At 40.6% G+C, this 15103-nt stretch overlaps 2 protein-coding genes across 5 annotated transcripts; both read right to left on the reverse strand.

Annotated features, from left to right (window-relative positions):
• Positions 1 to 21: 21 nt before the first annotated feature.
• si:ch211-130h14.4 (uncharacterized) lies at positions 22 to 13162 on the reverse strand. Of its 4 annotated transcripts, none has more exons than XM_051377341.1 (14): positions 12457 to 13162; positions 12198 to 12307; positions 10300 to 10410; positions 9886 to 10041; positions 7418 to 7498; positions 7142 to 7265; positions 6946 to 7054; positions 3808 to 3904; positions 1474 to 1545; positions 1271 to 1374; positions 1018 to 1078; positions 612 to 751; positions 391 to 493; positions 22 to 304 (listed from the first exon to the last, which is right to left on the reverse strand). In XM_051377341.1, the coding sequence occupies exons 1-14, from the start codon at positions 12503 to 12505 to the stop codon at positions 248 to 250; spliced, it is 1374 nt and encodes a 457-aa protein (XP_051233301.1). In that variant the 5' UTR covers positions 12506 to 13162; the 3' UTR covers positions 22 to 247. The 4 variants fall into 4 exon arrangements, with proteins under 4 accessions (XP_051233301.1, XP_051233291.1, XP_051233309.1 ...); XM_051377331.1 differs by having other exon boundaries at positions 7142 to 7280; XM_051377349.1 differs by having other exon boundaries at positions 7142 to 7280; positions 12198 to 12332.
• A 194-nt stretch (positions 13163 to 13356) lies between these two features.
• Positions 13357 to 15103, reverse strand: prr18 (proline rich 18). Its single transcript, XM_051377404.1, has one exon. It carries the CDS (start codon positions 14903 to 14905, stop codon positions 14138 to 14140), a length of 768 nt encoding a protein of 255 aa, XP_051233364.1. The 5' UTR covers positions 14906 to 15103; the 3' UTR covers positions 13357 to 14137.

The following is a 15103-nucleotide window of genomic DNA, read 5'->3' on the forward strand; positions in this document are numbered from 1 at the left end:
ATCAGCACAAATCAATTCTAATCACAGTTCAAATAATTTAATGTTATTATAGCACAACTTTTAATTAAGGACTTAATTGTATACATAACTTAAAACAAAACTGACATATTACAATCATTTAATAATTTCTAAAATATGATATAGTATTGTAGTTAAGTAGCATAAGTATAAAAGTATATGATAGTAGTTAATCAGTGTAAACACAGTAATAACTGCACATTGGAGAGGTGCAATGGTGGTGATATCTTCAGTGATCTGTGTTTTCTGAATAGTTTCTCCATAGCTTAAACCCACGGTCAATTATCTAAAGAGAAAACAGAAAATTATATATATATTAAAAAAAAATACAATCTTTACAAAAAATGTCATCAATCTGAGAAATAATTTTACCTCGACATGCTTTTGTTGACACACGTCTTCAATGGATAAGGGATCATGAGTTTTGCGGCGGTGCAATGGTGTGTCCAAAACCAGAGTCTCAAGACATTGGTGGCTGCCAAGAAAACACCCAAACATGCACAATGCCAAGTAACAATCAGTCTTTTGTCTCCAACAAACAAATGAATATTAATTAAAAAAAAAAAAAGTTATACATGATTGTTTTAATGCACCTGGCCGAGGTCATTCTGCTCAGAGGCTGGGGACATGAAGGTCGGTTATTCTGGGAACTTCTCGGCTGTTTCGGAGAGCAGAGAGGTGGCTGGTTGGTTTGGCTCGTCTTCTCTTGTTTGGAGTGAATGACTGGAAGCAGCTACGGAAGAACAAGAGCGGAAAAAATCTCTCACTGATAACTCATTTCATAAAACATATGATTTACATCCAAACATGTAGTGTGGCAGTGTCATGCTCACAAATAACCACTGTACGCTGCTAATTTGATTCAGTGCGACCTGTTGCCATGGTGGTCTCCAAAGAAAAAAACAAACGTTAAAGGCAGATAGTGTGTGACAGCTACGTGTTAGCTTCCATAGAGCTCTGTGGTGTTGTGTTGTGTTGTGGCTGGTTTGTGTTACTAACCAAATCGCGGTCTCCTCGCTCCTCCTGCCAGCACAGTGAGTCTGTCTCCCTGTCCAGCAGTCTGGACCAGAGTTAACAGCAAGCAGAGAAAAACAAACCCCACTCAGTTTAAAGAGCAGTTGAAAGACTCCTTCAATACGCTTCTGATCTCGTCTCCTCATTTGTACTTAAATCAACTCACAGAAAAAGGTTAAATTATCCATGTCAGTGCATCATTTCCTTTATGATTCTGCCAGTTTGCTGAATTACCAACCTTTGGGAGAAAGCCATGTTGGTTAAACAAAGACCGTGCATTTGTCTCAGCCGTCTCAAGTAAATCTCTGCTTTCCTGCTCTTCTCAGGGATCTCAGGGATAATCTGGAAAAAGCAGTAAAACATGAGCATTTCCTTCTGTTGTTCCATGCTGGGCTACCAATACACTGTAACTAAAAGAGGCAACATTAATGGCTGACCTACCAAATCAGGCATCTTGCTTTGGAAGTTCCTCATAATGTTTGGCTGTAGGGTTGCAAATGTGGGAGCTTTCATCTGTGGGTGGCACATATTACATTCATCTATCATTTCCTAGTTCATTAATCATTTTGTAATTTAAAAGGAGACACCCCTTGTATACGAGCTGAGCTAACCATGGAGTAAAAGTCAGAGGTGTCATAGCCAGTGTCATTTCCCACAGTCCCAGTGTCCCATTTGGCGCCTCTCTCTCCTCCTCCAACACCCCACCCAGCGCTAACTGTCACACTAGACCACTTCCTGATGTGGGACTGCAGCACTGTGAATTAATGTTATTTATCTATATGGTAGTATATAGATCCCCCAGCCCATTCCCCCTATCTCCATGCAGGTGCAACTCAAATAAACCTCAGAGAGTCTGTATTCACTTTGCTTTGCTTCCCTTTAAAGCTTAAAGGACCATAACAGAGTTATTGCATGTTTTAACCCATTTACTACAAATCAGACCACCACTGGTTTCCATTTTACCCAGTAGAGTATGAAAACTTTATGAGACACTAACTTGCCAAAGTTATGATGTTACTGTCAACACACTCAGCATTGTTCCATGATGATGTAGCTTATGAGTGTAGATTAATTTGAAAAATATAAAATGTAATTCGACAATAACATATCTTTGGCTACAATAGGTGCATATATATTGTTCACTGTGATTTAATACCTAAGAAAATCAGTTTCAAGTCTCTACAAGCTGATTTTCAAATTGAATTAAATGGAAGCCATATGGCAACCTTCATGTTGTAAAAAAAAACCTGCTTTGAAATGTCTGAGGCACTTTGGAAAACAGTTATATAACGTATTGTAGTAAATGGACTAAAAGATGCACAAACACTGATAAAATTCTTTAATTAATTCTCATTAACTATATCAAAATATAGTGGATTAAATGATTAAATAATCAAAGAAAAAACCAATGTAAGGTAGTACAGAGTGATTAAATTGTATATGTGAGGTAAATAAGAAAGTAGAGCAGAAGTACCAATAATCAAATCCTTTACAGCATTATTATCCTCTAATTTATTCTTTCAGTTTTTAAGTCAACTGCATCAGTAACTAACTTATAACTTATTTATGACAATCTAACTAAATATAACTATAGCAAAACAAAATACTTTACTTATTGCAGTGATATAATAGTGATAGATAGATAGATAGTGGTTATCTCCTGACTTCAAAACTGTTCCCACACATACGTAGTGTGGGTGCCTCACTAACACTCAAAGCCTGAACCCTGGGTTGACACCCATAAGGATGGATGTCAATAGGGGTGACAGGCCTCTCCGGCAGTGGAGGATCTGAGATGTCAGTACGGAGCTGCGGTGAGTAATGTTCCTGCATGCCTGCTGACTTTGACCAGTCTTGTCTGACCACTGTTTGCCTTCCCCTGCTCTCCCTCCAGCCAGACTCATCCTCTGTTTGCTCAGTCCCATTTTGACACACAGGTGAGAGAAAAATGAGTCCTGCATGCGTGTTTGTATATGCTCACCTCAGCACCTGAGCATAACCTCAACTCCAGTTCTCTTGCTTTACCAGCCTCTCTGATATCACTTTAAAGATTTGAAGTAATGCTCGCTATACCTTTATCACCTTTTAATATTCTCTTTGTTTTGCATATAGGACTTAGCGATGAAATTACAGATGAAACTAACTGAACACTGCTCGCGTCTGTATTTGCAAACCTGGGAATGAGAACGGGCTGTGAAGTGTGTAGGAGAAACTACGGTGGTCGTAAAACTCGCAGAAAAAAGCGCAAGGACCTATCTGCAGCTAGTATTTGGTTTGTCCGTTCTGAGCTACTGTAGAAACATGGCGGGTCAACATGGTGGACTCCACTGAAGGTGACCCACAGCAGGTACACTTTTATTCTCAGCTGATAGGTGGATTTTGCTACTAGCAGTTTCCCCATGTTTCCAGTCTTTATGCTATGCCAAACTAACTGGCTACTGGTGGTAGCTTCAGACTTACTACACAGGCATGAGAGTGATATCAGTCTTCTCATCTAACTCTTGGCAAGAAAGCAAATAAGCCCAGTATCTCAATGTTTAATATTCAGTTTGTTGTGTGTACGAGGACACTTGGTGGGAGAACATTGAAGAATTGAGTAAACAAAAAATACAGATTATTAAGCCCACAGTAATATATCTTACAGCTAAAAAGTGTATTGCACGGGTTTGTGCATGTTGGTTTGAGGAGGCAGTTGGGTGATCACTGCTCCAGGTGTGTTTGTCTCTCACAGCCATTGTTAAGTGGGATTACTGCTCCTGTGGTTTTGACACTAACCTTGGGAAACATTTGCTCAAATTCGTCCTCCTCCTGGCTGCCACTGAAGATCAGCTCAGATGAACTCTCCTCTGGACCAGACCTGTGCTCTAATAACCTACACACACACAAAATTAGTCAGTTTTACAGCTGGAAGAACAAAAGGCCATCTACAGGAAATTGTACTTTAACCTAATGGATAACGATTGAAGAAAACTGTGTCAACCCTTTACAAATGTGTAAAAACATCTCTATTATTGGGTGAACTTGCTTGAAGTTGTGATGTGTGACCTGCACACAAAATGTCGGGTTGTTAATATATTCCTAATGGTGTGCTACTTCTCAAGAGCAGCCATAGTGTGGTGCAGCTCACACCCAATAACACTGCGCACTCGGGTGACAACACACTTTGTCTGCTGGGTGCAAACTGGCTCCGGGGAGGACTCCTGAGCAAGGCAGCGTTTACTCACAGGACAGTGCAGCAGGTAACAGATCTATACAAACCCCACGAGCTGCACAGAATGAGTATGTAGACCTGTGCACTCATGTATGTACAATATTGGTGCTGACATGTTGACAGGTGACACTGTAGAAGCTTGAATATGAAAAACTCAATAAAAATGTTGGCTAGTAGGATTCAACAAAATAGGAGGCAACTAGACCAGCCCTGTCTTATGTACATTTTCCAATTATTGAAGTCAATTTTGCAGACCTATAATGCATACTTGTGAAATTCAACATGTTGAAGAGACCATGACCAGATGGCCACAAAGATAGCAAATTACTGCCTCAACTGTTCAATAAATCATAGCAGCAGCTAATAATAAACGTATAAATAGCCAAAGCAGGACAGATTGGATGAATTGGCTCATTACTTAAAAACATAAACAAGGACTTTGCCGACTCCATATTTTGGCTTCAGCTCTAATTGCTTTTATTTTGGGTATTTCTTATGGATGTGGGGAATGTGCCCATGGCACAGCCGGGTTGGGGGCGCAGAGGGGGCCGCTGTCTCGCCATGTTTGTCTGTGGAGCGGTGAGATTTCACACTGATGGAGGACTTGTCAGCGCAAGCCTTCACTCGCGCTCTTACCAACCTCCTAATGTCCCCAAGCCAGTGTGCTGTTTCACAGTGGCAGCCTCGTACTAACATCATACATGCTCCTTCTAAACAGGGTTCAGCCCTAATTAACAACAAGGCTGACAGTGGCCGACACTGTTCTGTTATACATTCACAACATGTGAATACAAAGGACACTGGTGTGAGCAGGTGCAAAGCGTGAAAGTGGATCTGAAATACATGTCTTGGAGATTACTAAGCAAAACCAGTGGTATAGTATAATGTGTGAAATTACTATAAACTACAGCTTTTAGTCAGCTAATTTCCAGTTCTTGTGTGTTAAGATATGAAGATACATTGGCAGAAAACCCCTGTCTCTCTTATGTGTAATATACTTCAATCAATGTTCTAAGTGCTTTCAATGAAATACATTTTGCTCATCACCACTTCAACATCTTCAACAAGAAAAAGGGACATTTTCTAAAGAAACTTTGCATGTGCTCACTGCTGAAATACAGTAAAATACAGCAGCTGAAAATTTTGAAAAAAATTAAATACTTAAACAGCTAAAGTTCAATACTAAATAATTAATTAATTGATTACTTAAAGTAATTAACTAGCAGTTAAAATGGATGTGCTGAAATAAACCGAAGTTTCAGTGTAAGCACTGAATGAAGCTGAAGTGTCACTTCAAGTGTAAGTGCTAAGTGAAGCTGAAGTGTCAGTTGAAGTGGAAGAGCTGAAGGGAGTTGAAATGTCAGTCGATTTTAAGTGAAAAATTGAGCTGGAAGTGTTGGTTAAAGTGGAAGTCCTGAATAAGTGTGTAAACCTATGACAGTTACAGTGCCAGCTGTGTAAGTAAAATCTCAAAAAAAAAAAAAGTTTCTGAAGTATATGTAGTGATGAGTGGAACCACAATAAAACTCAAGTCTAACTTAAAGTCTAAGGTTTTCAGATTATCTCCTCCACTTTTTTGGCAATGGGGCTGTTTGCTTGAAAGCCTGTGAAGCTTTAAATGAGAAGAAACTCTCCAAAGAGTCCAACATCTGCTTGCAGTGCTGGCATGAAGTGACACCACTGGCCCAATTGCTATATCTCTTTTGTAGCGGACATAATTACGACATTTTTCCCTGGATGATGTCTGTCAGAGTCAAAGCGGCTGTCCTAAGAGGTGAGTATCCACAACAGCAGGGTCAGATTGTGTTTGGTCATCTCACTTCTACGTGAGTAATCAGCTCTCTCCTCCAGGAGGGTCCATGCTAAACAAGCCTCCAGTGGAGTCGGTGTTTGTTCTTCAAAGGCAGCGCAAACAGAGATCCAGAGTGCTCGCAGTTTTAGACCAGAGGCCTCTGCAGCTGAGTACCATCTCCCTGCCGGCCCACCACCAACACCAGCTGACACATAAAACCTCAGACCTGGGTCCTCAGAAATACAGAATATACTGTCAACAAACATTTTAGTGCCAGATGAACATTTTTATGTTGCTGCCTAATATTGTAGTTAAAGAAACTGAAGCCTTACAGTACATGTTGTGTCACTTTAAAGCAATAGTGTGAGCATTTGGGAAATATGCTTATTTCACTCTTGCAGAGAGTTGGCATCAGGTGAGAATAATGATCTTATGTCTGAACAGTAAGTTATAGCCAAGAGAGAAATACCCCCATAAAACCTCAACCTGACATTTTTTCACGTCATTTTATGGATTCATATTAAAGAAACAAAATATAACTTGTTAAAGGTCCAGTGTAGGATATAGTGGCATCTAGCAGTTGCAGATAGCAGCTCCCTCGCTTCGCACTCCCCTTCCAAGCACGACGGAGAAACAACGCTGGCTACAAAACACAAACGGCCCAATCTAGAACAGGTGTTTGTTTTCCTTTCTGTTCTGTTCAACAAAGCCAATAAACTTGTGTTCAATCGTTGTAATTTTGGCTGTTGAAATGTGCTGTACTTTATAAAAGGGAGAGTTAGCTACACATCACACAGGCTGTGACTTCAAGAGAAAGACGAGTGAGATTCTTGCAAGAATCCAGAACAAAGAGACAAAGTGGTCAGTATTTTAAAAAATGTCACAGTGCAGTTTACAGTGCAGACTCCACCTGGACTGGGAAATGCAGTCCTCATGTCCTCTATCTTCAGCGGTGCAGGGATGTTTTTCTGACATCTCGTATTGAGTCATCAAATCAGCTGCAGATCTGCTTTCCAGCACTGTCAGCACATACACACAACATCACATCCATTGATTCTCCATAATAGATCGTGAAAGAAGGTTTGTATATCAAACTGTAACTCAACTCATTTTCCTGACATCCTCCAGACTTTTTTGTAGCTGTGATGGGTGACGGCTATATTTGATGCAGCTATAAAAGTCCTCCAAGTCGTGGTGGGTTTTCAGATGTCCACGCTCAGCTAACTGCTTCTGGAGGTCAAAGATCTCAGAAAAAGACGACGTGACACAACAGTTTGATGAATGTCATAGAGAGGGTTGAAACATATATAATTGGCTAAAGTTAGGTATCTTTTTCATATCTTTTGGTGCAATCATACTTTCAAAACTGGGACAGAACATACCAGGTAATAGCTGGTTTTTGGGAGGGACTTCAGGTATGAGTTATTGTGCTGCAGCTTGGAGAAGGCCAACTTCTTTTGTTTCTGAGAAAGGAAGAAACGAGAAGAAGGCAGACAGACCGGCAGAGACAGAGAGTTGTGGGAATAGAGATTTAAAGTGAGCCTTCCTTGTTTCAGGGGCTGGGAAACTGAGCACACAGAACAAATGAGAAGTAAACACGCAGCCACAGGAAGCCATTAACTGCGGCAAGGACCAATTAGGCCCCAGCAGGTGTTCTTGCCTTTGCCTGCTTTGGTCCTGCCTCACCTCTGTGTCTGTGACGGTGCCTCTCGATCCAAGCTGAGGAAACAACGGGTAGTTTCATTTGCTCAGCAATTTGAAGCAAAGGATTCGTACTAGAGGGCCTCTAAAGTCCTTTATTGTGCTCTCTTTGTCTCCCCACCAAGTGCAAGTCATTAGAGAGGACAATTACATCCTCCTGAAGAAGCTCCACTTTTACAGGAGGGGAAGATAAGACAGGATCTCTCTCATGTTAGACCCCCTCCATGCAGGCACTCTCTAAAGCTTATTGCTCTTTTCACACCCAGTCAGAGACAGAGACAAGACAGTCAAAATCAAAGTCAATCACATCAGTTGCAGCAGAAGGAGAGCTATTACACAAAAACAGGAAATGGAATTTGTTGAACAAAAAGGTGAAGCAAAAAAATTAAATTATATAAATACTGTAACTTAATACCGAATTGTGAAATGTCACCATTACAAAATAGTGTTGATATCTAAGCATACCTCTGAATTCATAGTATTGACATACTTTACTTTGAAAATCCTCTATTTGAATTTGTGTGGTTTCAATTCCTCTCTTTCAAATTTTGAGAAAGTACTACAAGAAAACGCTGACTTAAACGTATTTTTAAGTGCATAATGCAAAAAATCAATATACTTATAATAACAATATATCAAATGACAGTTTGTTTCCGCTGCCCCTAAATGATCAAACTCAGATAAAAAATCAGTTATTGCACATTTAAGTTACTAACATGTAGTTTTTCATTTTTGGATCTTAAAATTCAAGTTAAGTGAGGTTGCTTTAAATTGGATTGGTGAAATGAAGACACCAAAGTCCATGATTCGGTTTAATAATGATCAATCAAGCCTGAATGGAATCTGTCAGACCGATCAGGTTGTGTTCTGTTAGTCACATGATTTAAAACATTTGTCCAGATGAGTGAATGACTGAATTTATAATCCTGAAAAAAAGGTTTTTGAAAAACTTGAGATGACCTTAATGAAATTAAGAATATAGATATACAGATAACATATTTTAATGCTATGAACTCAGTTGTATTGAAGTTTCAACAATTATTCAGTAGTGATTGAATTTCACAATTGGGTGTTTTATTGTTTATAAGATTCAAATCATTACAACCCTTCTTTGCTTCCACAGAATTAAACAATGTATTAACTACTCAAACATCACATGCAAATCATTTGTTTAATCTGCTGTATGTTAACATGTGACTAAAGCAGGTTCATACATACAATAGTTGCTACTGAAGTCACATTCATCAGCAGCGTTAGCCCACTATACTGCCTCTACTGTGCAAGACACGGAGGCTCACAGTTAACTGCAGATGTTGATTGTTTTAATGCTATGCATGTCACTTGAGGAGTAAAAGAGAAAGTGAAGGTGTCGGAGTCAAAACAGGGAGGCTTTGATTTGCAAGGTTGTGTATTTGAGCCCAGACTGAGTGCAGTATAGTGGCCTGTGGGCCAAATCTTACCCCCCTTTAACTTTCATAGTTTACATCAAAACTTTTCCTACTGTAGATAACAAATGTAAATTTAAACAGAGCATGGTGCTGAAATAATCAATCTAGTAAAGCTACCAGATGAATAACATGAATGAATAATGCTAAAGATAATACAATGCACTTCATTTAAATGAAACACAACCACATGAATCCAAACACAGTTATAATTACAAAGTGTGAATAATAACAGATTTTTTTTTTCACAAACAAAAAGGAATTTAATTCAACCATAAATCCAGTAGGCCATTGTTTATTCTGTGTGAATAAACTATAAATTACATATGCATATACCTTCACATGACCCCTAGGGGCCCCCTAAAACTCCCAATTAATTTCATGTCAGGTGGTTTTTGCTATTTTGCTTGACTGCAAACTAAAGATGAAATTAAATAATACAATTTAAATTAATATAAAATAGTGTAATCAAATATAATAGTATGAAAATATAAAATTAAACAATCATGCCACAATTAAGGCTCGTATTGCATTATTAGCTGATTTCAGTTTAATGCATATTTCAAGCATTATAATTTCAGATCAACACGTAGCCTTTAAGCAGATATTTTTGTCCCCACAAACTGTAATAGGTTGTAATACAAACCCTGCACATGACTCAAATAAATCTCCCAGTGTGTCACTGTTCATATTTAATGATTTACCTGCTTAGTGTCACTCTCTGACTTTGCTCTGGCTGTCTCATCTCTCTGCTTTAGCACTAATCTCTGCAAGTGGACCTTGTCTCTGAGCAGGGCAGCATAGCGGCGATAGAGGGCATTTCGGAGACGGTGCATGTTCCTGTACGCCTCTAGATGGCGCTGGAAGATAAACAAAGAAAATGAGGGACTCCAACTGGGAGGGATATTACCTTTAAATAAGAACCACCTTGGAAGTAGAGAGCAGTGTTTCAGTATTTACTACAGATGAGGAGGTGATGAAAGTGTTGATTACTGATCAAAGAGCAGATATTTCTTTATACACTTCTCTTATTGCATTATGTTGCCGTTTCTGTTGATTACTAACAGCAAAATCAGTGTCTAAGTGACTTTGAAAGTGTATCATTGGTGTCCGTCAACCTGCTCCAGCTGAGCCTGACGTCTGGCTTTGGCCTCTTGGTCTAGGTCTGGACCACCGTCTTGAATTCCTCCCTTCTTCCTCCAGGGCTCAGCTTTGACTGCCTCCCCTGCCTATCAACAGTAAAAACCCAATTTAGATCCTGTGGGAGTGAAGCAGTTAGCTGGCCTGAAGATTAAAAAAAGAATGCATTTTTGGTAATCCCTCTCTTCTGCCAAGAGCAACCTCCCACACAACAGCCTGACATTGTGTTCTTGCAATGCCCAGCCAAAAAAAACCTGATATACGCATGGAGGAATATGCCCACCTCCTCTCCTACAAAGCCCTCACCTTATTTCCGGATCTTCAGCATGTCTGTAGGAAACAATTTCGTAAGGCTATGACTGCCATAAGTACACTATTAGGGCAAAAGTATCCTCATTTCACCCTGATGAAGATTGATCCCCAGCAGATGTGGCAGAGGGAAGCTTTAGGGACAGATTTGAACTACTACATCTTGAGATTGAGCATGTCACCAAAAAAATGCAAGGCTAATGGGAGTAACAGCATGCATGCCAAAGCAGATTAACTGCACATAAAAACATGGATGTTTCCTTTTATATCCCTTAAATGAGGAATAAAACATGCTTGAGCTTTTATGGGAGGACTGTACTCTCTGATCTAAGTCTTCTCTCTGAGGTCGCCTTGTCTCTGGGAAATGCTTGTTCTTAACAGGCTGCCACTGAATGACCACATTACTAAACTTTATGGGCCGAGCCTGTTCAGGAAATGTCTGCTTTGTCTTTTCTCACAAAAGCTGCTGGAAACACAGGATTTATCAGTTCCGTTGCCACAGTAATAGTGTCGTGGCAGAGCAGAGGGACCTGCAGTTCTTTGCTCTCACTGCTGTGCGCAAAGTGTCAGTGACGGGACGAAGGCAGCATCCATCTGCGCTCCCTGCCACTATAAATCAGGGGAGGATAATGCAGCTGTCCTGCTGAACCACGTCACTCTGCTAGACAGCCATCATGATATCGCAGGGAGGTGGACAGAAGCCTGCAGCCATTCCATTTTTTTTTCTCCTCCTCTTTTTTTTATTCTGGATCCAAAAAGGCAGATGGGATTGGCGGATGACAGACATTGCAGACAAAAATAGAAAATAAAGACATGTGATGCTGCAGGTGTAAACAGAAACAGTTTGTGGCAGAGGATGAAAAGGCAGAACTGAAAGGAGAGACCTACAGCATGGGGTGGAGTTAACAACTCCAAATGAAAAAGACCCCAAATGGCAGTTTGGAGAAAGTGTTTCCACTTGTAACCAAGCCGACCGTCTCAACTGCTGCCAGCTCCTGCTTCTTTAAATTCTACTTTTCCCTATTGAATTAAAGTATTTGAGCTACTCCAGACATAATAATGCAGTTCTCACCCCCAGGACAGACACAGTCATGAATAGCTCGGCCTCAGGCCTCAATCAGACAGCAATGAATACCAGAGAGAGGCACATAAACAAGGCCACAATTGAAATGACACAATAGGGGAGGATTACACAACTTTCGGTCACTGAGCCAGCAGATAATATCATCACAGGGGCCACGGAGAACCAAACTGGGTCTTGGTACACGCTGTACTGGCTCAGCCATGATCTCAGTCACTGTAACATGCCACAATAAAACCACTTTGTGACACTGAATGGGAACATCTATTCAGGACAAGATGCTTTATTCTAGCTTGTTTGTTAACTCACATGACGTAAATGAGATATCTGTAATGTCCTGTACTGTACCACAATAAAAAACTTGTACTAGGACACATATGATTAATTACTCTGTTTATCCATTCCTGAATAAAATGTCATTTAACAGGATAACATCGGGGTAAGATATGAAACTTTCAGTGCTGGTGAGTGGGTTATTTAAAATACCTTTCTGACAGCAACAGGTAATAAGTGTGCATCCGAAATAGAGGGCAAAGTGCTTGATTGATGAAGGGCTTTGCTCTCAGATCTCATGGCAAATCCACTAGTGAGGAAACCTTAAGAGAAAACAGGCATGGATCGCTGAAAAACAATAATGAAGGAATCCATACTAAGAAGTAGTGATGATTTGGCATCAGTTTCCAAAATGATATCAAACGACAGTGTCACCTGAGGATATAGAAGTCATTTTTCTAAAATATCTTACCAGTTGTTGGTGCGGGAGCTTTAGAAACACACTGCAATGTCTCAAACATAACACTCCTCTGTCCAACTTTAAAGTGCACCACAGTCTAAGTAAAACTCTGGTTACCAAGTTACAGAGAACAATACAGGTTTAACAATGAGTTAAACCTTATTGCAGGTCACTGCACACATTTTAAATGTGTTTGTGACCCTGCATGGAGATTTAATTTGTGTCTGAGGCTTACATGTGGTTGCTGTTTCCTTCAGAGTTTCCCATGACTGGTTTAATGATCAATACAAAAAAATGTAGTCAACTGAAGTGAACCAGCGAAGAAGCCAAAAGTGTCTTGATGGCTTGAATTCTTGTTTACTTTAATGTTTGTTTAATTTGTTGTTGTTTTTTGCTGAGAACAGTCATACACTGGTTTGTTTCGAAGTCTCTGACCTTCTCTTTCACCCTGAGAATGAAGTTCATTGCCACTTATAAAATAAAAACATGGCTCTTTGTTCCACATGAGTATGGGAATGTCAGACTTAAGCTGCCAGTTCAAACTGGGAATACCTTTGCTGCAAATCATACAGTTCTGGCACTTTGAATGAAAACATCTCCCAGACTTTGGTAGCAACACTATCTATCTCTAGTAGCTACATGCATTGTTTTGTTTGATAACAAAAGTAAAGCAGATTGGAGGTAATTTCCTGAGGGGATCATGCACCTGGGCCCTACAGTACTCTGGTCAACCCTGCTTAACAGGAAATCTAAGAAGCTTAGACCACTAATGCCCAAACGGCCCCAGGTAGTTACAGTGGCAACAAAGAGCCTTTAAAATACCGTTTGGGAACTGGCCAGAAATGTAAAAGAAATCTAAATGACTGCAAATCAGCATCATGTAACAGAGTTATTTAAGAGGCACAACACAAATGAGCTTTTAAAAGATTTAAAAGGGTCAGTGACACTTGCATAATTAAAAAAAACAAAACATTTTACTTCAGATGTCATAAAATCATCAGCTGAGAAAAACGTTTGACAGTACAAATATTTAGTAAATATTAAATACTGTACATCACTGATAAATCCCTACAAAGGATATAACCCCTCTTATTAGAGGAAACATAAACAGTCCAGTTTGGTTTCAGCAGCAGGCGCATATAAAGCCCTGTTGTTGACAGCGTATTGTTCTCCAACACAAAGGAACGGTTTGCGTCCCTTTAAGCAAAACCCCTCTGCCAATCCACAGGCGCCCCACTGAAAACTAAAAACATGTGCAAAAGGACGAGAATATTAAGGTATTCAGTTCAAACTTCAACAAAACATTGGTTAGGCATTAAACTCGCAAAGCAACGTCCCTGTGAACCGTAAGAAGCACTGTTGGATGAGCCACAGGCTGGACTTGAGCTTTGAAATCTTATTTTTTTAAAGTGAATATCAAATTTTATCTTATTCCAATGCAATTTACTCATCTGTTTATTTTATTTTCTTGAATAAAGTGTCAGTTTCTTTCTAGTTTTAGTACATTATTCCGAAAGAAACTAACATTCCTTTGGAGGCAAGTGGATTTCCTCCCCTCATTTGCAAGCGTTTCATTTACAAGACTCAAATTTAAGATGCCATTGCAGCAGGCCTACACCTGCACATTTTTTTTCGACGAGTCCATCATCTCTGCTCTCAGTCTGCTGAAAAACGTAAGATCAAAAGTCAGGTGTCAGCAGCCTTTAAGGTGCGGGAGTGCAGAAAGTTTGTCCACTTTTCCCAAAGCAGCGGCGTTTTCGACACCTTTGAGCCACTCTTTACATTTCCTCACAACAGTCTCATCCACGTCTCCATCCTCTTCCTCATACTCCACATCGTCGTACTTGTATTGATCGTTCAAAAGAGATATTTTAACGATGGCGGTGATGTCCTGCTCGGCACTCTCCACTTTGGCGACGGGAGCGCAGCCCTTGGATCCTCCGTGCGCCTTTTTGGAAGGAAAAACCCGCCTGTGCCGAAAGTCCGCGGAGGCGCAACACTTCTGTTGCTTTGCCATCATCTGCTTTTCCAGATTTCGTTTTTGGATGACAAGTATGGCTTCAGGGGTTAGGCTGAGGGTAAATTGGATCTCCTTCTTCCCGTCCTCTCTGCCATGGAGGTGTCTGGTGGAGTCCATGGAGCTGGAGCGCCTGACTCCTTCGGAAGAGTCCTGAGGTTTGGGCACCGTCAGCCAGGAGCATTTTCCCTGGGTCTCCTGGCCGGCATCCTTCTTCTGAGTCGGGCTTTTACTCTTCTCTTGCTGGGCTTTTCTCCCCAAATTCCTTAAATTCGCCGATGTCCAAGAAATGGACTGCTTCTCCTTATCGGACCCCCCTTTCTCTCTGCCGGATTTGCTGGTGAGCTCAGTCTGAGGAGGCACTCCGTTGGCTTTCTTTTTCCCGAATAGATCCCTGCCAGGAGAAGAGATCCGCTGGTGGAGGCTGATAGGCGGAAAAGGCATTTTTTTGTGTGGCTGGAAGTGATCAGGATATAAAAACGTGCAAGTGTTCAAAGTGCAGACGAGGAAGCCCTGCGCAAAGCGACGAGCGGCGCTCTGCGGGCATTATCCAGCAGCGGGGTGGAGAGAGGCTGAAGTGCACCTGTTGTCCACGCTGACTGGAGTTCAACTGGTGCACACACACACACAGCCTGGCTGCTT

Source organism: Dicentrarchus labrax, unplaced genomic scaffold, assembly GCF_905237075.1.
Source record: "Dicentrarchus labrax unplaced genomic scaffold, dlabrax2021, whole genome shotgun sequence".
NCBI classification, from domain to species: Eukaryota; Metazoa; Chordata; class Actinopteri; family Moronidae; genus Dicentrarchus; species Dicentrarchus labrax.

What these genes read in the sequence shown, in the direction of transcription:
- si:ch211-130h14.4 (XM_051377331.1), bottom strand. Translation starts at nt 12,505, where the DNA reads ATGTTTGAGACATTGCAGTGTGTTTCTAAAGCTCCCGCACCAACAACT. An exon ending in CAGAGAGTGACACTAAGCAG is followed by an intron (nt 7,499 to 9,885) that starts GTAAATCATTAA and finishes TTCCTTTCTCAG; the next exon opens with AAACAAAAGAAGTTGGCCTT. An exon ending in CAAAAACCAGCTATTACCTG is followed by an intron (nt 7,281 to 7,417) that starts GTATGTTCTGTC and finishes TCTTTTTCTGAG; the next exon opens with ATCTTTGACCTCCAGAAGCA.
- prr18 (XM_051377404.1), bottom strand. Translation starts at nt 14,905, where the DNA reads ATGCCTTTTCCGCCTATCAGCCTCCACCAGCGGATCTCTTCTCCTGGC.